Below are 24638 nucleotides of genomic sequence, written 5' to 3' on the forward strand. Positions count from 1 at the left end.
ACACCATCCGACTCGCTTGGTTGCAATTATAAAAAGATATTTTGATTTATTGGATGCACTATTTATATCATTTTTCTTTTTTCTAGTCATCGCTTGGTCTGCGCTTCAAGAAAAAAAAATATACAGACGGCGCAGCACAGGCGAAGACCCAAAAAAAAAAGAGAGGTGGGGGGTTTTCAGATCAGTCTTGTGGGGGGACCTGCTAAATTACAAAGTTGGCTTTTCGGGGTTGACTGCAGAGGGAACAGCAGGCTGGGCGAGAGTGGGCTGGGCGGTTGTGGTAGCAGGGGTGCTAGTGGTACCAGTGAAATCGATGGGTGATCCCTTCTTCTCCTCCTAAAAATATGCCATATTAGCCATTCCATTCGGTTGACCCCGGTATTAAAAAAATGATAATTTCAACTTACAGCAAGGCGAAGAGCTTCTCTGTGAACAGCACCAACTTGCTTCATGATCTGATCAGCAAAAGTCTGAACCTTTTGTCCAGTCTCAGTCTGCATTAATTCTTGAGCCTTGGTTTGAGCAGTCTCACCAGCGGTCTTGGTTCGTTGCTGGATACCCAACTTGCTGTCGACCTCGGTGGCCTTATCAGTGACCTTGTACTTGTCGTCCAACTGTTGAGCAGTGTTGGTCAACTTGGCCAAGTAATCTTGGATACGCTTGGTGAAGGCGTACTTGGAGTCAAATTCAACACCCTTAGCGACAACGTTGTCAGTCAACACGTAACCGGAGGCCAAAATTTCGGCCATGATGTTGGACTTTGGCTTGGACTCTTGGGAAGTATCGTCGTCGTGGTGAGTGGAGGAGGGCTCGGTGGTGGAGGGGAAGTACGATTCGACAGTGATGTGGGATTCATCGATCAAAGCGTTGGAAAGCAAAACGGCCGTCTTGGCAGCAGACTCGCGTTCAAACAGAATAAGCGCTTCTTGGTGCTTACCGTCTGCGCTGGGCTGAAGTTCAAATGACTTGATCTTACCGCAGAACTCAAAGAAGTCTCTGGCCGTCTTCTCGGAGGTGGTCAACGACAAGTTCTTGACGTGAACGAGGGTGGCAGTGGGTTCAGTAGGTATGGGAGTAGTCCAGTTAACCATTGTTTTGTATACTATTAAAGAAAAGTAAAGAGAAAAAAAAGTTGATGTGAAACGCAGCTCTTTTAAAAAGCCTTGCTTTGTCCAGCTTGGACAGGGAAAAAATTCCAGCCAAAACCATGACACGCGTATGACGCAACCATTGACAGCATTACATTCCCTTTTTTAGCGAATCCCAAAACTTCTCGAGCTATCCCACTCACATCATGCCCTCAAGACACAATCAAACTTACATTTGATCGAGTCGATCCTCCCCGCCAAGACTTGCTTGCACATTCAATTATCTTGGTTGCGAAAGTCGAATGGTTTCATGCAACGTGGCATTTTCAAGGACCGAACCGTGGTAGGTCGCGTATGATGAAGTCAAGCCATGACCGAATAGATAGCATTACCAGGCAATGCGTTAATCCGTCGTCTGGTAGAGTTATAACCATTATCTCATTCCATGAAAACCTTAATACGGAAATTCTTTGAAAAACGCAGTATCATTCGTAAAATCGATCCTTTTTGTTTGAGCGATCACATGATGTGTCGAACACCCACTGCGCTACCTCCACGCTGTTGGACTTTCCTTCTTCATTCTATTCACCATTCACTATGTTTGCTGTTCGAGGACTAGGAAAGCTAATCTTTGGTGACGAGAAGAATCCAGAGCTCATTAGCTTACCTCACGGCGACTTTTATGTCACGACCGTTGAAGGCAAAAAATCCACTCGAGAAAAACTGTAAGTTGTCACTCGCGCACTTTTCCTTTGAGGAATGAACCCTAATGGCTTTTTATCCATAGATTCTCTGACAGCCAAATGGCCCTTCGTCGCACTACTCAAAAGTTCCAGTACCAAATTGTTGTCACTCGCGCAGTCGACGCAAAGAACCCTCCAGAGGATGATCGTAAGTAACTGACCGGGATCAGTCAGGCTTGGCATTTTGACTGATTTCGAATACCCCCCCCACTGACTTTAATTTTTTTTTATTCTAGTCGAGGATGAACAGACTTTTTTGGTCGATGAAGCGATTCAGTTCAGGAGAAGAACAGACGGTGATATCACTTCGTTTGTTTGGATCGACGTATCGGAGGTAAGCTGCCGAGTAGAAAAGTCCGGTCGGGCGTAAAGACTTGCCATATACTAACTTTTTGATCTCTAGTCCAACGAAGTCTTTGAGTTCGTGTGTGACAAAGCAACTCAGAAATATGCCCTCGAAACATTCGAAGCTACTGTGTACGACTGTATGTATGAGCGTAAATCACAAAAATCACGCGACGAAGCTACCGAGCAAGATATTGAAGCCATCAAAAAAGTGTAAGTAGACATTCCCCTCGTTGCAATTCCTTGCAGCCAATGATACTTCATGTATTCATGTTCATTTTCCATTCATAGTCAGCTAGTTCCAAACGCCTCGGCCGCCGCTCCCAGAGAAAAATCTGTCGATGATTTGACTGGTTTGATGTCCAACCTCAAGACCCAGGAAGCAAAGGAAAAGGGACCAGCTGGAAATGAACCCCTCAACAGCTCTTTGCCTACTGGAGACGCCCAACGCATGATCCATACTGTGGCTGATCTCCATCTCTTTGACCAAAAAAGCAATGCCTTTGTTCCAAAGGTCACGAATACCGATGTCCGCTTGGTACAAATTGGTCCTTACAAATGTAAGCATTCGCTAAGTCATACACCGCATTCCCCCATCCCTCTAATTTATCTTGTATCAGATTGGCTCTCTGTCTCACAAGGCAGCAAACCCCTCATTGCACAATTGGTCGAACCATCCATGAACCCCGTTTTCAACAAAGAACACAAGGCTTTCATCTGGAATTATTATGAAGGCAATCATGTCTATTCATGGCTGCTTCAATTCCCTAGCAAGGAGAGCATTGAGACATTCAAGGAAATGTTCGGAAGATGTATTTTCGAGGCTCTCAACCAGACCTCATTTTCCAAGTTTGAGGTAAGAATACAAAGCAGGGTCATATTCTATACTAGAAAACTTTACTAACATGGACTGTGTTTTCTCTCACGCAGAAAGGAGATCAGGATTATGTTATCAACGCATTTGAGGAAGAGAGTGAAATGGCAGAAGATGATCTTTCCGACGAAGGTTTGTCTATTGAATTTGTTAAGTCATGCATCGTTGCCCTCTCGCTTACCTTTTTTTTTACACCTAGATGAAGAAGAACTATTCCATGATGTTGAAAATGATGATTCAGACGTTGAGAGCAATGCTGACCACTTTGCCGATGGAACCGAGAAGAATAAGCACTTGCAAGTGGGTTACAAGAATGCTCGTTCCTTCGTCGTTCGTGGTGACAAGATTGGCGTTTTCCAACATACCGATGACGACAAGCTCAAATTCTACACCACCATCAACAATGTTCGCGACTTGCAGGGAAAGCCATTGAACCCTAAGCAGGCCATGTTGCATCAAGAAGACTCTTCCATGATTCTTTTGGACCCCAAGGACAACCATCGTGCATACAAGATGGATTTGGAGCGCGGTGCTGTTGTGGAAGAGTGGAAGGCGCACGACGATGTAGCATGTAAGTTGTGTTTTTTATTTTTGAAAAGCTGGTTCCGGTTGAACCCCTGGCCATGAACCTAATATCACATCTCCTTTTCTTAGTGAACTATATCACGCCAGAAGCCAAATATGCTCAAATGACCAATACCCAGACGCTTGTTGGTATCTCGCCAAACGCTTTGTATCGTATTGATCCTCGTCTGGCTGGAAACAAACTTGTGGATTCTCAATTCAAGCAATACGTATCCAAGAATGACTTCTCCGTCGTCTCCACTACCGAGAAGGGCTATGTTGCTGTTGCTTCTAACAAGGGAGACATCCGTTTGTTCAACGAAATTGGCAAGAACGCTAAGTCGGTGTTGCCTGCATTGGGTGACCCTATCTATGGTTTGGACCTTACTGGCAATGGTAGATTCATCATTGCTACTTGCAAGACCTATCTTTTGTTCATTGATGTCGAAAACAAGACCGATCCCAAGAGACGCCTTGGTTATGAGCATTATTTCCCCAAGGATGACAAGCCTATTCCTCGCAGACTGCAATTGAAGCCTGAACATGTTGCTTACATGCAAGAGCCCATCAACTTTACTCCAGCTCGCTTCAACTCTGGTCCCAATGAAGAGACCACCATTGTCGCGGTAAGTTTTTTGATCCCGAAATATATATTAGTGCTGCGGTGACACGCTCATATTAATGGAATCTCTGCTATCTAGTCCACCGGTCCCTATGTTGTTAGCTGGACATTGAAGAAGATTAGACTTGGAAAGATTTACGATTATACGATCAAGAAGTACGACGATGTGGTCGTTTCCGATAACTTTGTCTACGGTAACGATAACAACATTGTTGTTGCTGTAAGTGTCACGAATGTGCCTGGGTTTTCCCCGCCCGGTGTCTCGATGTTTCAATCCAATATGACGTACCTATAACCAATTCACTAATCCTCTTCTATTATGTAGCTCCCGAACGATGTCACTACCTTGTCCAAGAAACAGCTCGGTACCCCAAGAAACATCTTGACCACGCCTTCCCAGAACTTGCGCTCGCGTTCTAACATCGTCAATGCCCCTTACTAAGAGATGCATAATAAGAACTAAATCCCTTTCTCCATCTGACATTCCCTCAGACCCTTTTCTGGTTGACGTTTTCTTTTCTATTTCCTACCATACGACAGCTTTCTTATCATCTTTTTTTCTTTCCGATCCAATACTCTAGTTTCCTCCTCCCACTTTTGTCCAATATAATATAATAAATAAAAATCCCACTCCCAATTGATTGTAGTAGCAAAACGTAAAGCAGGTCGTTTTTATGAAGGTAGTATAACAAAAGTGAAAACGAAACAAAATGACTTTCAAGTTTGGGTAAAATGTACAATGGGGTGGATTTTTGTCATCGCCTTCGACGTTGTGTGGCCAAAAGAATCAAACCTGTTGGGAAACACATATAAACAAGAGCTGCTATGAGATGACTGCAGCGTCAATCGACATCCATGAACGCAACGTTAGAATCTGGGGTCGCTTTATCTGACTGATCCAGATCCATGGTCAGACCCACGGGCACATTGTTGAGCACGACAATGTGTTTTTCTTTTGGCTGTAGGAACCTAGCGTCAATTGCCATTTTCTTCACACGCATCGTCACACCTCCCTTACCTTTATCACATCATTGGCTCGGCTGTCACTTTGGCACACGGATGGACCTAGTGCTAACTCGCGCACAGATTTCGGTCTATCATACAATCAGTCAGCGTAGGTCATTGCCATTCATTTGACAGAGTAGACTACTTACGCGCGCGGATTCTGCAGAACAAAGTCCGGGACATGATACTTCCGTTCTCCGGGCCGCTTTTGCATTGGTAGAGTGTAGTCGGTTTCCATGCCGTCGTCGTCGTCGTCGTCGTCGTCAGAGAGGAAATCATTGATGTCTTTGATCACTACCACCGACTGCTTTCGCTTCGGGTCGTTGGGCTTTGACGAAGGTGGCGTTGAGGTATCCACCATGTCGTCTTTGTGATTCAGTGACATGGCGGCTAAGTCGTGGGCAAACCTTTCAGATATATACACTTTTTGCGCTGGCTCATAATGTTCGCTGTCCACGGGGTGAGGCCGCTTCTTGGGTTTAGGATAGGGCTCATTATGAGCAAACGAGTAATTCATGGGCATGCTGCTAACTCGTTTAAACCTTGGGCCAAAAGATAACCAAGGGAAAAAAAAGTCCGTTGGCAGTCAGTGGAAATGACTGGCGGGCTCCAGAAATTTCCTCGAGTGCAGCAGCATGAAATATTGGGAAACAGGTCAATAAGCCTATCGACCGAGCCCATGACACCTCTTTATTACATTAACAAATCTATATACTGTATGCATGGATGCTTATATCAAGCCAACTTCTTCGCTCCCTTCTTCTTCGTCGCATCCACATTGATACATGTCAGCAACCAGACTGCAATCGAACATTGGCTTTTCTAACCGTTCATTGACCTTGTTATGCACCGCACACGCCCATTGTGATGCAGCGTCTCTTGAAGATGTTTGTGGAGGGTATTGCTTTAAGAGAACTTGAAAGTGTTCAGCGCATTCGCCGCATGGGTATAATCTCGATAGCAATGTGATCCATTGTTTAAGCGCAGTTCTCTCTTCTGATGTGGGTTCTAACGGAAACCTCGCTGTCATCGTATGTAGCAACTGTAATGTAAAATACATAGGTCAATTGTAAGGTAGAGAGCACTGAAAGGTGGTCAAGGGCGTTATACCTTCCACGTTGATCGACCAAGCTCCGCTCTATGGAAAACCACAAAAAAAAGAGTCGCGTCTTCTGTTAATATTGCTGTACCAAACATGAATCAAGCACGCTGTCCAAGAAAGAAGAAAACTCACTTTATTGTCTCATTGCCAAGCTTGCCCATAATCACATGTCCACCGACGTCGGGTTCATGAGCAGCATGTATGGCAGCTTCTTGCGATTGCCAGTGTAAGTTAGGTTTAGACGGTTGCAAGAGTACAAAAGCAATGGTAAGGAACACAAGTACACAGGCAGTTAGCGTGATTTGTATAGGAGGTGCTCGCATGACTATTGTCGTCAAAGTACCGTTACTGGCTGACAGTTTCTGGCCATATAGGGAGGCTTTTCAAACGAAATTCTCCATCACGTGATTGATTTGATTTTTTTAATAAAATCACATTTGAGCTGGCCCTGTTCGTTTGTTTCATCGCAGGCACTCCAGTCTCTAGATAAATGTCTGTTCTCTTCGACCAGCCTCGTTCATATCGTTTACAATTGTGCCATTCTACCCATTAGAGACGCTGGACAGTCTCGACCTCACTATGGCAAACGCAAGTGCCGACTCGGTGTTACAGCTTACTCTCGAAATGCTGCCAAGTGCACAGACCAGTCATAAGCCAGGTTGCTCGAGGCCTGCCAAGGAGACGTGCTGTAAGTGCACAAAAAAGCATCTGGCGCCATCAATTTGAAGCTTGTCGGAATTCATACCTTCGATTTTGCCCTAGTTCTGGTGTTGTCTCTCATGAAAATTGCTTGATAAATCCTGCACTCTTTGTACTGATCTATTCAATTTATCAATGTGACATAATGACATGGTCTGCACATTGACAAGTTAGAAACAGTAGGGAGGAAAAACGAATTCATTTGGATAAGTTTGTCTTGGACAGCAGGGTCCTTGCGCGATGTGCGAGACTGGACGAGTAACGTAACTGTAGCAACATAGCATGACCGCTTTGAAAGTTTTGTAACTCTATCTCAGGTAATTACGCTTTATTGACCAAGCTCCACTTAAGATGTTTTCAAATTTATTAGGTATTGCCAGCATGACCTTATGCTGTAAGGAGTACCAGTACAGTATGTAAACTTCACACTTTTTTCGGCGCCTCATCCGCATCTGGGTCCTGCATACGCGTCGGCTAGTAGGTCTGTCAAATGTCTAAATCATGCAAACCACATACCGCCAGCGACTACTATGTTAACCAAGTAGCGAAGGACAGCACCATCAACCCTGATGCTTAATGCACTTTTCAACTCAAGTCAATAACATGGCGTAAGCCTCATGGGTAGGATAGTCAGGCACCATGGATTTTTTGGCTGGTTGCACACAAGTCTGTCTTACCAGCCGCGGAGCTCAAGAAAAAGCTAGAAATAAACGGTAGGCGTGCGTAAGCCTCATCAGATATTCAACGGAGTGTGCTGCTGGTTTTATATTAGGATAATTCACTAAGCTGCATTACACGTACATTCAACGCAAATGCCACTCCATAGCTTTTTTCAAACGCGTCGCGCGTATATTGGATATAAAGGTGAATGAAAATTGTGGGTCGATTATTTTGAGCATTAGAATTTCTAGAAGTTCCAATATGCAGTTTATTTACGATTCAATTCTATAAAAAAGACATTTAGCAGCCTTCCCTTTTTGTGTCTTCACATATAGCCCCCATCTGAAAGTCAGTGCGTTGACTTTCAAAGTGTGTGTGTGCAATGTCTCAGTGATGTAGTAAAGTGCGGGCTCCACATATTGTGAACGCAGTAGAAGTGTGGTGGGTGATACGAGCAGAACGGGCTAAAATACACACCGTGGTGCTACTTGCATTACTGCAGTTTGGCGGCTCTTGCTTATTTTCAGACACAATCGTCTCCGGCTTGGTTGCACAGTGGCAGTTTTACGGCATTTTGCAATCCGGGTAAGGACCTGAGGCGTTTTTTACAGCTAGCCACCGAGCCTCAAATCGGCTACCAATGCATTCCACATGCGCTGGTATGTCACAACTTCCGTCTTTTTTTTTTACCAAACCTTTGTCGGCTTGCTCTCTCTTATCAAAGACAATACAGATTGTCCGAATTTTGTTTTATTTTTCACCTTTCTTCCCTCCTTTCATTCATTCGTTTCTGTCAGCAAACCGTTGCTTTGATATCCTCCAATCCTTAATTTGATATCACCTAGTGTCCTTCCCCTTCCTTCAACGTTCAATTGCTCACCATCCTTCAATTTGTTCCTTCCTTCAACCAAGCAAACATGACCTTTGAACGCTCAAAACGACGTACAGTTAGCCTCATCTTAGTGTTTATCACTGGAATCCTGGGCTTAGTTGTCTTCTTTAACTTTCGCTCGCTCGCATTGAATGATATGCACTCGTCTGCCAGTAACGTGCACGCAGCCGACGTATCGCCTGTCAGTGACGTGTATACGGACGAAGTAAAAACTGTATTGGATCAGGAAACAGGCTTGCCAAGCTGTAATGTACCCTATGGAGAACTCATGTCTATTGTAGATGATGAACCCTACACCTCTTGCATTTTCAAGGATAATGAACTAGGCGACTTGATTTGGGAAGCTGCCGAGTACCCTCTGCCTTCGCAACATATCGTCCAAGCTATTGAAAACAACCTCATCGATGAAACGCAGCGAACTCTACTGCTTGCTGTGGTCAACCACGGTATGCTGGAATATACACTCAACTGGATTGAGTCTCTCAGGAGAACTCAAATTGAAAAGTACCTTGTTTTTGCCATTGATCAAGAACTGGTAGACGCCTTAACGGAGAGAGGATTAGGTGAACATGTAGTGCTTATTCCTGACGAATGGCGCCATGTAGAAATCTCAGGTGATTTTGCCAAGTGGAAATCAACTACCTATGTACCTATCACGCATGCCAAGACGCTTATTGTTGAACGTCTGTTGTATATGGGCATCACCGTATGGTTTTCCGATGTCGATATTGTATTTTTGAACCCTACCATTTATAACCATATTTTGTGGAATATGAAGAACCGTAAGGATGTCCACATGGTTTTCCAACAAGAGACTCGTCAGACAAGTATCAACAGCGGTTTCTATCTCATGCGCCCCACTCTTGTCACCAAACGAATACTTGGTCGTACGATTGACCTCCAAGACCGCCATGGCAACCTTACGCAGCAACGTGTTATGAACCTTGTCCTGAGTGACATGAATCAAGACTATAGAAATTCTCCCATGCTTCTATTAGACTTCATGCAGTTCCCCAATGGCAACATTTATTTTGGGGCCAAGCTCCCCACCAAGCTTGGTTTTGAGCCCATGATGGTCCATGCCAATTATCGGTAGGTTTTTAGCGTGTTCGGAAGGTTTCGATGGCGTTCGATAGCTAACCCAAATTGTACTCACAGAGTTGGAGATGCTAAGAAGACTTCGCTTCAGGAAGCAGGTTTATGGTATCTCCCTGACGACGAGGTTACAGACGCCACTACTGAAGAAACTGGCAATTAACCAGCCTATACCAATGCCTTTTGCCTTGTGACAATTCGCTGCGCGGACCTAACAGAACTTTAAAGTTTTCCCTTTTCCCAATCTAATCCACTATTTCAACGCCATAGAATTGACTCATCCTAACTGTATCATATATAAAGTTTTGTCCTTTCCCTGGGTCATCGTGTATGTAAAGAAAATGTTAGAGTACTTGAAACGAGGAGCATATACGACAAGGGAAGTCGATGACAGATAGCCATGTGTCGGCAAAATCTGTATTTTTTTTGGTGCTGCTAATTGTCACCCGCCTGCAGCATCTCAATCAAACCCCTTTAAGCACCCCCTTTTTTCTTTTAACAATCACATCTTCCAGATGTCATATTGCGTTTTTAAATATACATCATCCTTTAATGACCTTCCTTCAAGCTGGTGAATAGACCGGTTTCATATCTTCTGAACTACATGGTTGGGTAGGAGCATAAATGCTGAAGGCGAGGAACAGAACTGGCTTCGATAATTAAGCTGCGCCTTTGACTTCTCTGCGGTGAATATGGCTTAACAAATTATTCAGCTTGCAAACGACTTCCACCATCAAATAATGACACTGTTACTCTTCGTCTTTTTCTTTCTTTTGCGCAAGTCGAGTAGTGGTCAACTCCTTCATTTACTATAATAAGTTTTTCTCTTTTACACATGGTCTGGGGTAGTTAGAGTCCGAAGCAACGTGCACAAGTGGAATCTCAAGCGGTGGTACCAAAGTTCTTTCCCTTTATATGGATCAATTGATAGCAACTGCTGATACTGCTGTAAGAAAATATCAGTGGTGGACGACTGCTGCACAGCAAGTTGGTGGTGTAAAGATTAAACGCAATGGCTTCCATCAAATAGCCTGCATCAATTTATCCACTTTGTAACCAGAAGGTGAATGCCATATTGCCGTAGGCTGCCATGAATATGAGAAAGCTTGAGAGAAATAAGGCTGGACTATGTCCAGTGTTCCTCATTGTACACACAACCGCTGGGTAACTAGTAGACCTTTTGAAAGTTCACTGGACTTACCTGTTAGAGCAGCAGTCTTGTATATGGCAGATGTGCAGAAAACCCAGATTTTTCCCAATGAAATATTTCAATCCGACGGCATTGTAGTCATTTTACATACCCTCTGTCAAATAAAAAGACATCCGTGCATTCGACATGCTTTTTATGTCACAAATCGAACCTTTAAACAAGCCTTTATCTGCACGCTCTCACTTATCACAAACGAACCAGTTTATATGTTTTCCGCATTCTTCTTTTCTTTCACACCTTTCTTTCAACAACCGTGCTATGACTTCTCCAACCCAATTCAATGCCGTCCAACATATCTCCCTAAACCATACAATTATTTACAGTCTTTAGATTTATTGCTTCACTTGAGCAGCATGCTTGCCTATTACACCGCTATACAATGGACCCATTCTAGCTGCATCGTATATTTTACATATTATAATACATGCTTTGTTTTCCTCTTGGGTCATCTGTATCTTCTATGTGGCAAGCATACTAGAGCATTTGAAAAAAGGGTCATTATGACAGGAAAAGCGATTGAGCCGGCGCCGAATGGCCTTCTCAAATTTTTTTACGTTCCTGATGATAGTCACTGCCTGCAATAGTCTTTCATTGTTGGACCCTTTCTAATCACATCTTCCAGAACTCATATTGCGTTTTTAGTACATCATGCTGCAGTGACACATCCCACTTAGATCCAACAGCTCTGAACCTCATGTTGAAGGCGGGAGCTGAACGCTGCAGGTAAGACTGGTCTCGACCCTTAGGTTTATTTATCCCATTTTTTTCCAGTGCTGTGCACATCTCCGCCGGACTGAGCAAGTTACCCTATTGTGAGCATCTGCATTATTGAGTCATGGCACTGTTCAGGTTTTGTCCATTCTTTCGAAATGGCCCAGCTCCTCCATATTCTGTCATGGATTTTTTCTTTTGTACATGGATCTTCCAGTCTGGGGAAAAACAGGGCTCGAAGAAAAAACGTGCATAACTGGGACCTCAGGCAACAGTCACTTTAACGCTCAGCGTTCATCCTCCGAAAATCGCTCACGTCTATCATTTCACATCATGGCTTTCATTGGCTGACGATTGCGCTTAAAATGGCAAAAGGGCTGCTTTCTCTACCAAAAAGGAAAGCATTCTTATAGCGATCAAGAGCGAGTTTTACATCGCCGCTCATATTCCTCCAGGACATGGCTAGATAACCCTACTTCATTACCCTCTTTGTTCATACACATCAGTCTCGTTCAAATCGGGTTTGTCCCATGGGTCACTATCTATGTTATGCTAGTCTAAAAGGCAAGGCGACTGATCATGTCTACTGCACAACCTGATTCAAATCAATCTCCGCGTGATACGAAAGAGCGCGGCGGCCATCCGAAAAAGGATGACTGACCGCTGAAGTGTGTGAAAAACAGAACTCAGTCGTGATGAATCCAGCGTCTCTTATATACTGAGTCGTATCTTATCTGCCCCCCTGTACTGATTCTCTATCTTATCTTGTCGCACCCGGTTATCTCCTCACCATGCTCTTCAAGCGCAAACACTCTTCCGAGCTATCAACAACAGCAGGCATTGACACATTACCCAATGAACTATTACTGCGTGTCTTAACACACCTGCCTACTCCTGACTTACTTCACCTCGCCAAGCTCAACCGTCGTTTCTATCATCTTTCGGCCAAGACGCTTGTCTTGAGACTCGCCGCTCGCCCCGACGCTCTTCGTCTTCGAGCCCACTTTGAGCAAGAGTCAAGATGGAAATTCTCTGTAGACATGCAACTGACTGCCATTGATGAAACGGGTCGCTTCAAGTTCGCTCCTATTCAACCTATGGCTATGAGATTGTTTGAATCCAAGATGCTACGCTCTCCCACCATGCACAAGCTCAGCATCATAGGCACCGATTTTGATGGTTTGTCATTGAACGTACCAGAGAGTCTTATTCCCAAGAGCCAAACTCTACCTCTCAAAGAACTTGGCCAACATCGCATCACATCCACTTATAACCGCCTGGTCGCCAATGTTGCCAGTACGCAAACAGCCCTCGTTTACAACGTTACCAAGACACCTGAGGAGTTCACCAAAGTGCGGTCTGGTGAACGTTGGGTTACACCAATATTATTTGAATGTCCAATGATATTCTTGTGTCAAGCTAGACCTGGCATCACTAAGATGATGGATAAATTGAATGCTCGCCCAGTTGGACGAGGCATCGATGGAAGACACTCAACTCAATCCATGAAGACACCCATGTCCTCAGCAAGAGGTGGTGTGGAAGAGTCTATGCTCTTGCCTTCTCGGCCAACTCATGCCAAGGCCACTGAACCCATGGTTGGAGGCTTGCTCTTAGCTGCCCACTAAGTTTCACCGAAACAAACCAGCCTATGGGCTATTTTCATGTATATACCCACCCCCCCCCCCCACATACCAAATCACTCATCTTGTAAACACTACATCTATTTTACTACGTATGCCTTCTAATCATAATGATGGACTTAATCCAAAGGAATAAATTTCTACCTCCTATTCCAAACTTGTGTCTCTGATCACCGACTTGAGGAAATTTATTTGAAACATTCTGGGTGAAAAATTCTTATTGCATAGCATTCACCGACCCTACTCTGGGTTTCATGCCCAGGAGCTGTCAACCACCGAGACGACTCGGCTGGGAGTTGTAGCTTGGCAATGAAACAACAGAGCTGATCATCGCCACATTGATGCGATTGGATGCTTCTTTCCCGCCTAAAACCAAAAAAATCATAGAATTTTCTTTTCCCGCCCTTGGCATTGGCTGGTTGCTCCTCACTCGGCCTTGCTATACCTTCGGCGCTAAAAGTTCACTCTTTTTTCCTGACATCATCATTTACCTGGTTAAAACCGTGCCTTCTTTGGACATTCCACGTTCTGCTAGTGTAACCTGCAGAAAAGTTAACCCATTAAGGCCGCTCGGCAACGCAGCCCTATTATCCACAGAACTTCCATATAACCGTACGTGTTATTATCATTCCTGCTCACATGAACAGTTTATTTTAATAAACGATTGCCAAGCTATAATGTTAGTTTAGGGGTCGCACTTGAATTTTTCCATCTTTCAGATGTGATTATTTTTTTTTTTTAAAAAAAAAAATTTACTAGTCACGGCTTAATTTGCTTTGGGTTTGATTGGCTCGCACAGTGGAGTTTCTCTTGGCCTCACTACTGGCTGACTCTTGTACTTCACGGCTCCATTCCCTCGCCTCTCCCGCATTTCATTTCGCCCATCTCTCTCTCTCTTTCCTTTTTTAATCCTCTGCGTACCCTTCCACCCACCAACAGCGCATCATGAATAATAACTCTAGATATACCATCAGCAGAGACCGCATGTCCGAGCTCAGAGTACGTTTGATTCACCGTTGTCTAATTCTGGGCACCCCATAGCGGATCATAAATCCGCTTACCCATACTCCCCTTACTCAATGAATATTTTCCTTTCCATAGGATAACGGTAGCCGCACTCCCCGCGATAACGCCTATGAGTAAGTTACATATTTCCCGATGTCCAACATGCTGTTTGTGTGGCTATGGTTCCCTTAAATTAACCCCATTGCCAACTTTGTAGTGAAGACGAATTCGGTCCTCCCAGAGTGCCTTCTGGTTACCGCTCTCAAAGCCCACGAGGCTACCAAGACAGCTATGATGATGACAGTTACAATTCGCCTGCTGATAACCGTTATGCCCCGTCGCGCACTCCTCAGAATCAGCAACGTGGTCGTTACAACGATGAATATGAGCTCAGCCAAACCAATGGCGGTGCTTCTAACACTGCTTCAGGTGACATCTACACTATGCCTGGATACCTTGCTGAGGTTTGTGTTTCGCTCTACCCAATCCATTCTCTCCATTTTTCCTAATATTGGGATCGACTCGTGTGTTTTATAGGTCGACGACATCCAGAGCCTTATTCAAACATTGAACCAAAACATCTCCACCATCAATGACCTCCATGGAAGATCTCTCATGAACGAAACTCAAACTGGCAAATCTTCCGCCGAGCTAGATTCCTTGATCAACCAGACTAACAAGCTGAACATGAGCATTAAGAATAGAATAAAGGGTAAGAGGGGGTTTTTTCGTATGTGGAAGACCTACCTGACGCGCATTACCTAACCTATCCTCTTGCAGCTCTCGAATCCTCCAATGCTAGCTTGCCCAACAACTCTGATGCCAACATTCGCAGATCCCAGCTGGCAAAGCTGAAGAAGAACTTTATGGACGCCATCGTTCGTTACCAGGATGTCGAGCGTACATATCAACAAAAGTACCGTCAAAGAATGGAGCGACAGATTAAGATTGGTAAGGATGGGTGGAAGAAAATGGGAAAAGACGGATGCACGCTAACATACTGTGGTATATTTTCTTCGTACAGTCAAGCCAAATGCTACCCAGGATGAGATCGACGACATCATTGACGCTGACGATCAATCGCCTATCTTTGCACAATCGGTAAGGGGAGATCGACACCATACGTGGTCAATAATATAACACATCGTCTAAACATTCACTTTAGCTCATGCAACAACAACGCTCTGGTCAAGCCCGAGCTGTTTTGGCTGAAGTTCAGAACCGTCACGATGACATGAAGAAGATTGAAAAGACTATTATTGTGAGTGCACTCTTTTTTAGTAGGCATGGGCCGTTGGATGTTCGCTAATGCGCGGATTGCCCCTTTTAGGAACTCCAACAATTGTTTATGGATATGCAAATGCTCGTTGAACAACAAGGAGAGCATCTTAACACCATCGTCGAGAACGCAGATACCACTGTCAATGAACTTGAACGAGGTAACAAGCATGTCGACAGCGCTATCAAGAAGGCAAGAGCCACTCGTGCCAAGAAATGGTGCTGCTTCGTCCTCACCATCATTCTGGCTGTCGTCATTGCTATCCTTGTTTGGTGGTTTGCCTTCAACGTAAGTGTTTGTTTTTTAGAGTGTTGTCGCACCTCATCATCGCTAACCATTCAAAACAGCACAAGGGATGTTGCGGAAACTAAAGAAATGTATCGAGGAAATCAAAGAGATCTTTCCTTTTTATTTTGGACCGCCCCGATTTTACCTTTCTCTCTCCTACTACCCCATCCAGACCCTAAACCCCCCGACACCCTCCTACTACGTCTTAATCTCTTATTGCTTTTTTCTTAAAATCTTACATGGACAGCCTGTCTTTTTTTTTTTCCTTTGTACGCCAATATACTGCAAGCAAGCACGCGCATCTGCGTAAAGAATCACTACCTTCTCCCTTTTCTTAACAAAACTAAACATTTTATTATCCCCAGTATTTTTGTGAATCAATGTTAATGTGATACCCATTGCGCAAGTTCTTTGTCACCGGCTTTTGCGTTCTGGAGTGAGTCTCTGAGCACCTCCTCAAGCTGTCGTGGTTTCTTACCGAGCAATTGTTCAAGCGTAGGGTCCACGGTGGCCAGACCGCCCTTCTCCAGCGTTGCATAGGTGCTTAGCCACCATTCTGCAACGTCCCGTTTGTCTTCATTGCGTTTCAGAAACTCTTCGTCGCTGACCTTTTGGAAGGCAATGTCCTTCTTCAGCTCCTGAGACAGTAACTGGGTGACCTCTTGTAGCGAGTATGCTTTGGACCCTGTCAACGTCACTGTTTTTCCATTGTAATCGCCGCTGGCGATGATTTTAGCCGTGGCCTCACCCAGATCCTCGCGAGCTGCAAACGCAACCTTTCCGTCACCTGGCACCGCCACGGTATCGGACGAAGTCTCGTAGAACCCAAGATAAAGTGGGTAGCTGGTCATGTACGGACCTTCTCTGATGATGGTGCATGCTATGTCGTCATGTTTGAGGTACTCTTCCGTAGCGTAATGCGCTTTCATCACCTTGGCGTCGCTCTCATCTCCGAAAGCAAGCGACGTGTAGTAGATATGCTTCACTCCGGCTTTCCTGGCGACATCGATGACCTGCGTATGGCCTTGGATCCGGTATTCATCGTCTCGAGAGGGCAACGACATCAAGAGCAAAGCATCGCCTCCTTTGAACGTCAGAACAAGCGACTCAGGATCGTTGAAATCGCCAGACCGCACTTCCACTCCCTTGTCCTTCAGCTCCTCATGTCCGTCAGGGTTGTGGACCGATACAATGATGTCGCTCGCAGGTATGAGTTGTAGTAGGTGCTTGAATACCACTGATCCAAGCTTGCCAGTGGTGCCAGTGAGGATGATTTTATGCCCCATAGTATGTTGCTGTAGAAATATGCGTTTTCAATAGGAGGCGGCGTAGGTCAGATTTATATGTCAGATTTGCCTTCTTCGTCAGTTCACCTGATCTTAGAAGAATAATTGCGTATTTAGGCTGAATTTGATCAATCAGTTACTGGATTTGTCATTCCTGCAGTCACACCTTAGTGTCTCTGTCGACCTTTTTTCCTTCGCTATTCTCTCATCGTCGTTCATGCATGGTTACCGCCATATCTCTGTGCTTGATCATCAAGCTGATCACCTTGCAAAAGTATTCTTACTGCCATCACCCTTCGATGCGCTAATGAGTGACTTCAGTACCCCCATTTTCTTACGTTGAGCAAAAAAATCTATCAGCCTGAAATTTTTGTTATATTTTATTTGATAAATTGCCAGAGGAATTTTGTTTCAATAGGGTCGATGTGATGTGGCCATAGTGTTGTGTTAATCTGTCATTAGTGAGAAGACCACTCTGAGAGTTCCTGATCACCGGCAGTTCTATTCGAGAGCGTTTCCCTAAGCATTTCTGTAAAGTCCCGCGGCTTTCTACCCAGTAGCCGTTCGAGTGCCGGATCAACAACTCCTAGCCCGCCGCTTTCTAACGTTGGATAGCTGGTGGCCCACCATTCTGCAACCTCGTATTTGTCTGCATTGTGTTCCAAGAATTCCTCTGTGCTAACTTTGTGAAATTCTATCTTCTTTTGAAGGATAGAGGAAAGAATCTCAGTGGTTTCCTTCAGTGAGTACGCCTTGTCACCGGTCAAAGTCACCGTCTCATCTACGTACTCGCCACTAGCAATGATCTTCGCTGTAGCCTCGCCTAGCTCTGCTCGATCAGCAAAGGCAACTTTCCCATCACCAGGCACCACCACTTTATCAGACGAAGTATCGTACAAGCCAAGGTAGACAGGGTAGCTTTCCATGTAGGACCCTTCGCGGATGATAGTGTAATTCAACCCGGACTGCTTGATGTAGTCTTCGGTGGCAAAATGGGCCTTCATGACATTGGCTTCGCTTCCATCGGGGAAAGCAAGCGATGTGTAGTAGATATGCTTCACGCCAGCTTTCTTCGCTGCATCAATTGCCTGGCTTTGACTTTTAATGCGGTACTTGTCGTCTCGAGACGGTAAGGACACCAAGAACAATGCATCACCACCTTTATAGGTTGACACAAGCGATTCGGGATGATCGAAATTGCCAGCTCGAACGTCAACGCCCTTGGACTTGAGTTCTTGGTGGCCATTGGGGTTATAGACAGACACAATTAGGTCTGTTGGTGGCAGTGTCTTCAGTAAGTGTTTCAGAACCACCGAGCCAAGCTTGCCCGTGGAACCAGTAAGGATGATTTTCCGGCCCATGCTATGTGAATTGTATTTTCGAATGATTCAAAGTAGAATGGTCCTTTATATGTATGTCTCCTGCAGCACCCTGAGAAGATTATTATTAAAAGAATTGCATAATGTTTCTATTCATGTCTTTTTAGTCTGCTTGATTTGTCAGAAAAATGCCCGTCACGCCCCACAAAGAAGGTAGCATCGTTGTCATACTTTGAGAGATGCGCGTGTTCCTTTCCATTATTTCAACTCTGTACCGCCAATTCAGCTGTAAAGTGAGAATTTTGAAGAAAATAGTTTGTTGTGAGGAACGGCACATGGAAAGAGGCAAAGAAAAGAAAAATAACATGATTGACTAGAAGGTACGGGACACGACGTTTCAAGAGTTTTGTTAGACAAATTTATGATTTTGAAAAAGTGATATCATTTGGCAATGTATCAAATTGGGTCAGTTGGGTTGGTGGAAGAATGATATGAATGCTTTGGCTTGAGTCTGCGATAATACGATAATATTTGCCAACTCTTGTTTCCATTGAAAGACTCCAAGGCCACATGGGTGTAATGCAATTGGTCACAAGAGGCCGCGCTAAGCTGCATTTCACTTATAAAATTACATTCTTACAACTACCTCCTCTTTGAGCCAAAGTCGTTGACACCATGGGATAACACGATAACCAGAAAGCTAGAGGATGAGGTCTTAAGCATAAATGAACTACCCGTACGTGAAAATTGAAGATATGCAGTATCATTACAATAGTATGAAAGTCCTCCTCCTGACTTTTTATAAAGTGGGTGACTCGCGCATCGTATTCACCAAGATGGCCAGTCTTTGTTTTGTTTGTTCAGCGTCGAACAGCTTTTTGGGTTAGGTGCTTGTTCCTCGCTTGCACCGGGGGCTGTGACCATGATTTTTGACTGTCGTTGATCGTCCGCCACATCGATTGTTCATCATTACCACGTTTGGTCAAGGTCATATCATAGAATATCAACCATGAAGGAGGACAGTACATGTTACTTGGTAAGCGAACCTCGTGGCAATTCAAGCTCCTCCCCATTGTCAGACATTGAAGAGAAATTGAATTATTACAGACATCTCCGGTGGTTCACACCTATTAGCTTTTTTCTCCGTCGCATTAGCGCGCTTTAGCCAGCTAGTTTTACTGGGTGTATTTTTAAATCGTGTCAACAGTATGACTCTTGCCGCCCAAGAGGTATCCCCCTCGTCTCAAGAGACCTGGCCTGGCCTGGTTTTTTTTTTTTTTTTTTCAAACTACTGGTTCTTATTTGTTTGCAGTAACGTGTGTTCCCCTTTATGAGGGTGGGTTTCCATTGCAAAAACACATGGTAATACACAGAATTTTAAAAAATCAAAGAAAGTAGCCTTGTGCAATGGGGGCGGGGGCGGAATTTCATTTCCTTTCTACTTGTCTTCATCATGCCGCCAAAATCTCGAAAGAAAAATGCAACTCCATTGAACATCATGGTCACTGGGTTCTCTGGAGTTGGCAAAACAGCGTTTGTTCGAACCTTTTGCGAGACTTTAACTGAGCAGGACACCGACCCCATTCCAGAATTGACTGGTCCACTGTCAAAGACAGAAAAACCTTATCCTGTGTCTCTGGATTTTGACTATGAAGGGGAGAGGATTGCTTTGACTGTCATCGATACTCCGGGATTTCAAGTCAATACATCGATAGAAAAGAGCCTGCAGGAAATAACAGAATACATTGAACAACAGTTTGATCTTGCCATTGCCGAGGTAAGTTCACGCGGGTGCATGGAGACAGGGGACAACCAGGGCAAAAAGTACGCAGTTACGGGAACTGACACATCGCACCATGGTCATTTTATCAGGAACTCAAAGTGAAGCGAAATCCAAAAGCTGTAGATACCCGAGTCCATGCATGTCTCTACTTTCTCGATGCAAATGACCGCTCACTCGGCGCTAACGACTTGGCGATTTTGAAGAGACTTAGTACGCGCGTTAACGTTATACCGGTCATCAGCAAAGGCGACACGTTGACTATTGCCCAAAAGGCGGTCATCCAGCCCACCATTATGCACGAAATTTTTGATCGATATAAAATTCCGATCTTTGGGTACCCTGATCTGGATGAGGATGAAGAATTCGAGGTGCTGGATACCGTACAGGAAGAGGATGAAGAGGAAGAGGAAGCCGACACCGAGGAGCACAATCTACCCAATGGCCAGGAAAAGAAGTCCCAGAATGCTGTTGATCAGCAATCTTCACTGTACGACGAGATTTGTAACGAGACCGACGTTGACACTCTGGACGAGGAAACGCGAGGTCTTGTTGAGTATCTTCGAAAAAGTCCCTACGTCCTGATATCATACGAAGAAGATCCCAGGACCGGCAGACCCATCGTCATCAAGGGAGATCCAAACCGGCAGCAACACATGGATGAAGAGCAAATGGCTATGTCACCTCAGCCAGGCTCTTTGAATACCAATATCATTGGCCGACAATACCCTTGGACTACTCTGGATTGTCTCAATCCTCAATTCAGCGATTTCTCGATTTTGAAGACTCTATTGCTCTCAACACATCGCAAATTGCTCATCACGGAGACGGTCGAAAGGTTCTACGAAGGTTACCGAACCGAAAGACTGTTGCTCCGAAAGGCGAACAAGACCATGAGTGTGGTTATGGGTAAGAAGATTCTGGAAGAGCTGCATCACATTTAACGAAGGTCCCCCCCTCCCCCATATACAGACGCCTCCCCATATGAGCTGTTACTCACCCTACTTTTCTAAAAGTTAATGCCTGCTACTCTTTATCTCTTACCCTTACATCGCACTTGTTACCGATTAAATACCAACCTTATTTTTTTTTTTTTTTTACATTGGGGCATGAGAAACATTTTTGGTCCATGCGTAATTAACTTGGAAGAATGGGACAGGGGTTTCCGACTGTGGTGAAAATGCAGGGACACCCAAAATGTAAGGAAGGAAAATTTCATTCCCCATCCCATTTGTACTTTTTATTTCGATGCTTAACAATGAGCTATTTGACATAATCATGAACTCCTAATTTGACCAAAATAGGTCGACATGCTTGGTTGTCTCAGCTCTTTGCTCACGACGATCTCACCATTTGTGAGGCCCGCATACCGCAACTACGGATGGCATGAGGGCTTATCGCATAGCTTTCAAAGGAATTGTTTGCCCAACTGGTACTTATGCTTTTCCACATGCTCTGACGGCTTTGACATGAACGTGGGCCCAATCTGGTACATGTCATGCTTAAGCATGGTATCCAAATTTCATCCAGATTTCTAAACCCACTCCTCTCCTTCAATTTAATCGTCTTTCTCTCTTGTTGTCACCATATCTTTCGGCTTTTTTTCCTGCTCCAACCAAACACTTTTTCTCGAAACGAAGCAACTCATTTCACAATGATCGATCACAGACTTCTGACCACTAATCCGGTCTTACTTGGTTCTTCCTTGTTACTAGTGGTGAATATCCAATGCGTATCAATGCTTGTCCTTTGTATTGTGGTTTAACCAGGTTTCCTTTATTTTTTTATCTTATGTTGGATCGTAGATTGGCTGGGCCGTTGCATTTTGCGGCCTTTGCATCTCCCAAGGACTTGTATTCAATTTATCATGGTGGTTTATTATCTATCAATTCATGATCATGATGTTTGTCTTCATTGTCATTGTCACCTCCTCCATTGCACAATACCGCCTTGTGGTAAGTGCTCTAGCATGCTGAATAGAGAGTCACTTTGTTTTTGGATGTTTTAAATAATCAATTTGACCTTCACATCAACTAGGTTTTGACTTTCTTGGCATTAAGCCTTTCATACTGCACAGGAGAGATATCAAAATACCTTCATACTGAACTCTCCACATCCGCAGCCATCACCACCGGTTACATTTTCATAGCTATTGTCCAGGTGAGATTTAGTTGTTTGCGAATCTTGGTTCATGGGCATCCTAGAGTTTTTACTCATATCAATTTTATTTTTTTCAAGTTCCTCTGGGTTTTCATTTTTGGCAGCACAGAGAATTCAAAGTTGGGCAGCGTTATCGACAACTTGACACTTCATGCACAGGTCATGCCGACGGCAGCAGTCGCGGCTCCTGCCATGGTCCAGACCAAGACTTACGCCACACCCGCATACAGTCCTCCCCGAGGCAATGGTAGCCAGACCACACTTCAACAGCAGCAAAGCATCAAGCATACATCTTATGTTTCGAACAGCAATCAAAGTGCTCCCGACGGCGAAAATACTGTGGTGGTTAGTCCGAATGCGGAATATCCACTTGATGTGGTTGCACTACATTCATGTAAGTATAGGCAAAGTGGAGGGTAGGCGCAGTAAGGGGAAAAGATTGCAAAATGGGATTGCCTATCACAACATTCCCTGCTTTCTCCATTCTAACCATGACCATGTTCGATCTGTCTAGACGACGCCAACCCTGATGACCCGAACGAACTCTCATTTACCAAAGGCGACGTTTTGCAAGTCCACGATAAGCGAGGCAACTGGTGGCAGGCTCGCAAAGCCGACGGGTCAGTCGGCATCGTGCCGTCTAACTATGTAAGTACTACAATCAGAAATCCAATAGCGAACTTTGCCCTGTGTCTAACTCCACAATACTTGTCCATCAGTTCTCAAGGGATTAAAGGAATCGTTCAAAGTAAAACATCTCGTCTACCGTCGACAGCATCATCAGACCTTTGCTTTCTCTACATCATGAAAGTTCCATGGCATATTCACATTTTTTAAGCTATCTATCTATTCCGTTATCATTTGTTCCTTCATGGCATGCCATACTGTAATTCATTGCAAATACAATTCATATCTCGACGCATAAATATGTCTCTATTTATCATTTACCCAAAAATATATATCATTGGTGTATTTGTTTTTTCATGGTTTTTATTTATTTTCTCGATGGCGATTTCCTCCATGATATGGTTCCTATGAGAACTCCAATATATACAAGACATTCAGGTGAAACGTTTGAGACACATAAAATCCAATTCATGCAAAAATTTGATTAATCCAAACGTTTGATGTTCGGCCTGCGCATGGGCTTGAAAAGCCCAATCTGTGGCTCAGGTCGCTCGGGATGATGCTTGTGGAATGAGGGAAGTACTTCGCTCTTGGTGCGGAATAAGATACGTTCTCCTTCGAGATCGCTAATTTCTAGATTGGCCGCACTCCAGGTAAGGATATTAGGGATAGAGGTCAGAGTACCCTCGGTCTCTTTCATTTCCAAGGCTGGATCGACGGTCTTGTTTCCACAGGTCATGGACATTGTAGTCTCATACGTTGTTCCAGAAGAAGAATATTCATTGCCAAACGGCTTGTAGTCCTCTTCTTCTGGCCACAGTGAAGTATTGATATTAAAGCCCTTGGTCTCAACAGTAGGAACAATCCTTGTCATAGTACGGAATCCGCGAAGGGTAGGAGTGTACAACTTTTTGGTAATCAATTGTCTCATGGTGGTGAAAGAAGAAGAAAGAGATTCAGTCGCTAATTTCGATCTCTCACTCTGCTTTTTTATTCGGTTTCCCTTTATTGGTGATGCTCGCCTATCACGCATGAAAACGCCTTCCCTCATAGGTCTCAGGTCTAACTTGCTCACGTGCCACTGACGATATTACCACTCCATTGACTATTGCCATCATATACTAGACAAAATGGGATTGAACTGTCATTTAAAGTGAGTATGAGGTTGAGGATCTAGATGATGAATTGAGGCGACCTTGGATTTATTTAAAAGCTAATGCTCTGCGGTGATCTGCCTAGCGCACCCAACCAGGTCCTATTCTGCCTGCAAAGAATCCTGGTACAATAGTGACCTTCTGTTGACAATCAGGAAGGCTTGGGAACTCCCCATCTATATCTTCTAAAACAGGTGAGGCGTATATCCATCGGACGGTTCCCAATCCACTTGAGGGTCGAAAATTTACATCTCACACGGGGGTACTACTGACTCCCTTCTGTTCGTGAATCCAATTGAACACCGATCAGCCGCCGAGACATTTATATTGAATGATTCTTTCATGTTGCCATTGTTATTCTTTCGTCAAAAGTAGTGCTATCTTTGAACCTGGGCCTGCTTTGGTACGTTCTGTCTCATGTCTCACAACCAACAATACTGTGAGCGGTACCTTTCCACAGATCAATAAAACACCTAAAGGACCTAAA

The 24638-nt window shown here is 44.3% G+C and overlaps 12 protein-coding genes across 12 annotated transcripts; 7 read left to right on the forward strand and 5 right to left on the reverse strand.

The window, feature by feature from the left end:
• Nucleotides 1-8: 8 nt before the first annotated feature.
• K450DRAFT_232936 (uncharacterized protein) lies at nt 9-1135 on the reverse strand. The gene has a single exon (XM_051587673.1). The coding sequence runs from the start codon at nt 1089-1091 to the stop codon at nt 399-401; it is 693 nt and encodes a 230-aa protein (XP_051446412.1). The 5' UTR covers nt 1092-1135; the 3' UTR covers nt 9-398.
• Nucleotides 1136-1675: 540 nt separating this feature from the next.
• On the forward strand, nt 1676-4910 carry K450DRAFT_232942 (uncharacterized protein). Its single transcript, XM_051587674.1, has 11 exons — nt 1676-1813; nt 1876-1979; nt 2068-2165; nt 2235-2389; nt 2468-2736; nt 2797-3032; nt 3107-3182; nt 3256-3621; nt 3705-4240; nt 4316-4456; nt 4562-4910. Exons 1-11 carry the CDS (start codon nt 1686-1688, stop codon nt 4676-4678), a joined length of 2226 nt encoding a protein of 741 aa, XP_051446413.1. The 5' UTR covers nt 1676-1685; the 3' UTR covers nt 4679-4910.
• Nucleotides 4900-5823, reverse strand: K450DRAFT_232945 (uncharacterized protein). Its single transcript, XM_051587675.1, has 3 exons — nt 5391-5823; nt 5255-5330; nt 4900-5195 (listed from the first exon to the last, which is right to left on the reverse strand). Exons 1-3 carry the CDS (start codon nt 5762-5764, stop codon nt 5079-5081), a joined length of 567 nt encoding a protein of 188 aa, XP_051446414.1. The 5' UTR covers nt 5765-5823; the 3' UTR covers nt 4900-5078.
• Nucleotides 5824-5825: 2 nt separating this feature from the next.
• On the reverse strand, nt 5826-6745 carry K450DRAFT_232952 (uncharacterized protein). Its single transcript, XM_051587676.1, has 3 exons — nt 6476-6745; nt 6352-6379; nt 5826-6283 (listed from the first exon to the last, which is right to left on the reverse strand). Exons 1-3 carry the CDS (start codon nt 6664-6666, stop codon nt 5972-5974), a joined length of 531 nt encoding a protein of 176 aa, XP_051446415.1. The 5' UTR covers nt 6667-6745; the 3' UTR covers nt 5826-5971.
• Nucleotides 6746-8619: 1874 nt separating this feature from the next.
• Nucleotides 8620-9690, forward strand: K450DRAFT_197845 (uncharacterized protein; the record flags this gene model as incomplete). The annotated part of the gene is made up of 1 exon (XM_051584558.1): nt 8620-9690. One exon carries the CDS (start codon nt 8620-8622, stop codon nt 9688-9690), a length of 1071 nt encoding a protein of 356 aa, XP_051446416.1.
• Nucleotides 9691-11005: 1315 nt separating this feature from the next.
• On the forward strand, nt 11006-11496 carry K450DRAFT_232957 (uncharacterized protein). The gene has a single exon (XM_051587677.1). The coding sequence runs from the start codon at nt 11106-11108 to the stop codon at nt 11481-11483; it is 378 nt and encodes a 125-aa protein (XP_051446417.1). The 5' UTR covers nt 11006-11105; the 3' UTR covers nt 11484-11496.
• A 546-nt stretch (nt 11497-12042) lies between these two features.
• Nucleotides 12043-13410, forward strand: K450DRAFT_232959 (uncharacterized protein). The gene has a single exon (XM_051587678.1). The coding sequence runs from the start codon at nt 12402-12404 to the stop codon at nt 13236-13238; it is 837 nt and encodes a 278-aa protein (XP_051446418.1). The 5' UTR covers nt 12043-12401; the 3' UTR covers nt 13239-13410.
• Nucleotides 13411-13985: 575 nt separating this feature from the next.
• Nucleotides 13986-16058, forward strand: K450DRAFT_232963 (uncharacterized protein). The gene is made up of 9 exons (XM_051587679.1): nt 13986-14252; nt 14355-14396; nt 14476-14722; nt 14796-14970; nt 15039-15209; nt 15283-15359; nt 15424-15519; nt 15589-15825; nt 15885-16058. The coding sequence occupies exons 2-9, from the start codon at nt 14389-14391 to the stop codon at nt 15906-15908; spliced, it is 1035 nt and encodes a 344-aa protein (XP_051446419.1). The 5' UTR covers nt 13986-14252; nt 14355-14388; the 3' UTR covers nt 15909-16058.
• Nucleotides 16043-17430, reverse strand: K450DRAFT_232967 (uncharacterized protein). The gene has a single exon (XM_051587680.1). The coding sequence runs from the start codon at nt 17109-17111 to the stop codon at nt 16209-16211; it is 903 nt and encodes a 300-aa protein (XP_051446420.1). The 5' UTR covers nt 17112-17430; the 3' UTR covers nt 16043-16208.
• Nucleotides 17431-17468: 38 nt separating this feature from the next.
• On the reverse strand, nt 17469-18472 carry K450DRAFT_298781 (uncharacterized protein; the record flags this gene model as incomplete). Its single annotated transcript, XM_051593691.1, has 1 exon — nt 17469-18472. The coding sequence occupies one exon, from the start codon at nt 18470-18472 to the stop codon at nt 17570-17572; it is 903 nt and encodes a 300-aa protein (XP_051446421.1). The 3' UTR covers nt 17469-17569.
• Nucleotides 18473-19843: 1371 nt separating this feature from the next.
• On the forward strand, nt 19844-21312 carry K450DRAFT_232970 (uncharacterized protein). Its single transcript, XM_051587681.1, has 2 exons — nt 19844-20207; nt 20303-21312. Exons 1-2 carry the CDS (start codon nt 19884-19886, stop codon nt 21152-21154), a joined length of 1176 nt encoding a protein of 391 aa, XP_051446422.1. The 5' UTR covers nt 19844-19883; the 3' UTR covers nt 21155-21312.
• A 552-nt stretch (nt 21313-21864) lies between these two features.
• On the forward strand, nt 21865-23258 carry K450DRAFT_279191 (uncharacterized protein; the record flags this gene model as incomplete). Its single annotated transcript, XM_051593321.1, has 6 exons — nt 21865-21927; nt 22016-22165; nt 22248-22370; nt 22449-22764; nt 22885-23018; nt 23090-23258. The coding sequence occupies 6 exons, from the start codon at nt 21865-21867 to the stop codon at nt 23102-23104; spliced, it is 801 nt and encodes a 266-aa protein (XP_051446423.1). The 3' UTR covers nt 23105-23258.
• Between the last annotated feature and the right edge of the window lie 1380 nt (nt 23259-24638).

Source organism: Umbelopsis ramanniana, assembly GCF_025399195.1.
Source record: "Umbelopsis ramanniana AG unplaced genomic scaffold K450scaffold_15, whole genome shotgun sequence".
NCBI classification, from domain to species: domain Eukaryota; kingdom Fungi; phylum Mucoromycota; class Umbelopsidomycetes; order Umbelopsidales; family Umbelopsidaceae; genus Umbelopsis; species Umbelopsis ramanniana.

What these genes read in the sequence shown, in the direction of transcription:
- K450DRAFT_232936 (XM_051587673.1), bottom strand. Translation starts at nt 1,091, where the DNA reads ATGGTTAACTGGACTACTCCCATACCTACTGAACCCACTGCCACCCTC.
- K450DRAFT_232959 (XM_051587678.1), top strand. Translation starts at nt 12,402, where the DNA reads ATGCTCTTCAAGCGCAAACACTCTTCCGAGCTATCAACAACAGCAGGC.
- K450DRAFT_232942 (XM_051587674.1), top strand. Translation starts at nt 1,686, where the DNA reads ATGTTTGCTGTTCGAGGACTAGGAAAGCTAATCTTTGGTGACGAGAAG. An exon ending in GAACCCTCCAGAGGATGATC is followed by an intron (nt 1,980 to 2,067) that starts GTAAGTAACTGA and finishes TTTTTATTCTAG; the next exon opens with TCGAGGATGAACAGACTTTT. An exon ending in ATAACAACATTGTTGTTGCT is followed by an intron (nt 4,457 to 4,561) that starts GTAAGTGTCACG and finishes TCTATTATGTAG; the next exon opens with CTCCCGAACGATGTCACTAC.
- K450DRAFT_232957 (XM_051587677.1), top strand. Translation starts at nt 11,106, where the DNA reads ATGTTTTCCGCATTCTTCTTTTCTTTCACACCTTTCTTTCAACAACCG.
- K450DRAFT_232963 (XM_051587679.1), top strand. An exon ending in CATTAAGAATAGAATAAAGG is followed by an intron (nt 14,971 to 15,038) that starts GTAAGAGGGGGT and finishes ATCCTCTTGCAG; the next exon opens with CTCTCGAATCCTCCAATGCT. An exon ending in AGATTGAAAAGACTATTATT is followed by an intron (nt 15,520 to 15,588) that starts GTGAGTGCACTC and finishes TGCCCCTTTTAG; the next exon opens with GAACTCCAACAATTGTTTAT.
- K450DRAFT_232945 (XM_051587675.1), bottom strand. Translation starts at nt 5,764, where the DNA reads ATGCCCATGAATTACTCGTTTGCTCATAATGAGCCCTATCCTAAACCC. An exon ending in GTTCTGCAGAATCCGCGCGC is followed by an intron (nt 5,331 to 5,390) that starts GTAAGTAGTCTA and finishes ATTGTATGATAG; the next exon opens with ACCGAAATCTGTGCGCGAGT. An exon ending in GAGCCAATGATGTGATAAAG is followed by an intron (nt 5,196 to 5,254) that starts GTAAGGGAGGTG and finishes AGGTTCCTACAG; the next exon opens with CCAAAAGAAAAACACATTGT.
- K450DRAFT_232967 (XM_051587680.1), bottom strand. Translation starts at nt 17,111, where the DNA reads ATGGGGCATAAAATCATCCTCACTGGCACCACTGGCAAGCTTGGATCA.
- K450DRAFT_232970 (XM_051587681.1), top strand. Translation starts at nt 19,884, where the DNA reads ATGCCGCCAAAATCTCGAAAGAAAAATGCAACTCCATTGAACATCATG. An exon ending in TTGATCTTGCCATTGCCGAG is followed by an intron (nt 20,208 to 20,302) that starts GTAAGTTCACGC and finishes TCATTTTATCAG; the next exon opens with GAACTCAAAGTGAAGCGAAA.
- K450DRAFT_232952 (XM_051587676.1), bottom strand. Translation starts at nt 6,666, where the DNA reads ATGCGAGCACCTCCTATACAAATCACGCTAACTGCCTGTGTACTTGTG. An exon ending in CTTGGCAATGAGACAATAAA is followed by an intron (nt 6,380 to 6,475) that starts GTGAGTTTTCTT and finishes GGTTTTCCATAG; the next exon opens with AGCGGAGCTTGGTCGATCAA. An exon ending in TTGGTCGATCAACGTGGAAG is followed by an intron (nt 6,284 to 6,351) that starts GTATAACGCCCT and finishes TTTACATTACAG; the next exon opens with TTGCTACATACGATGACAGC.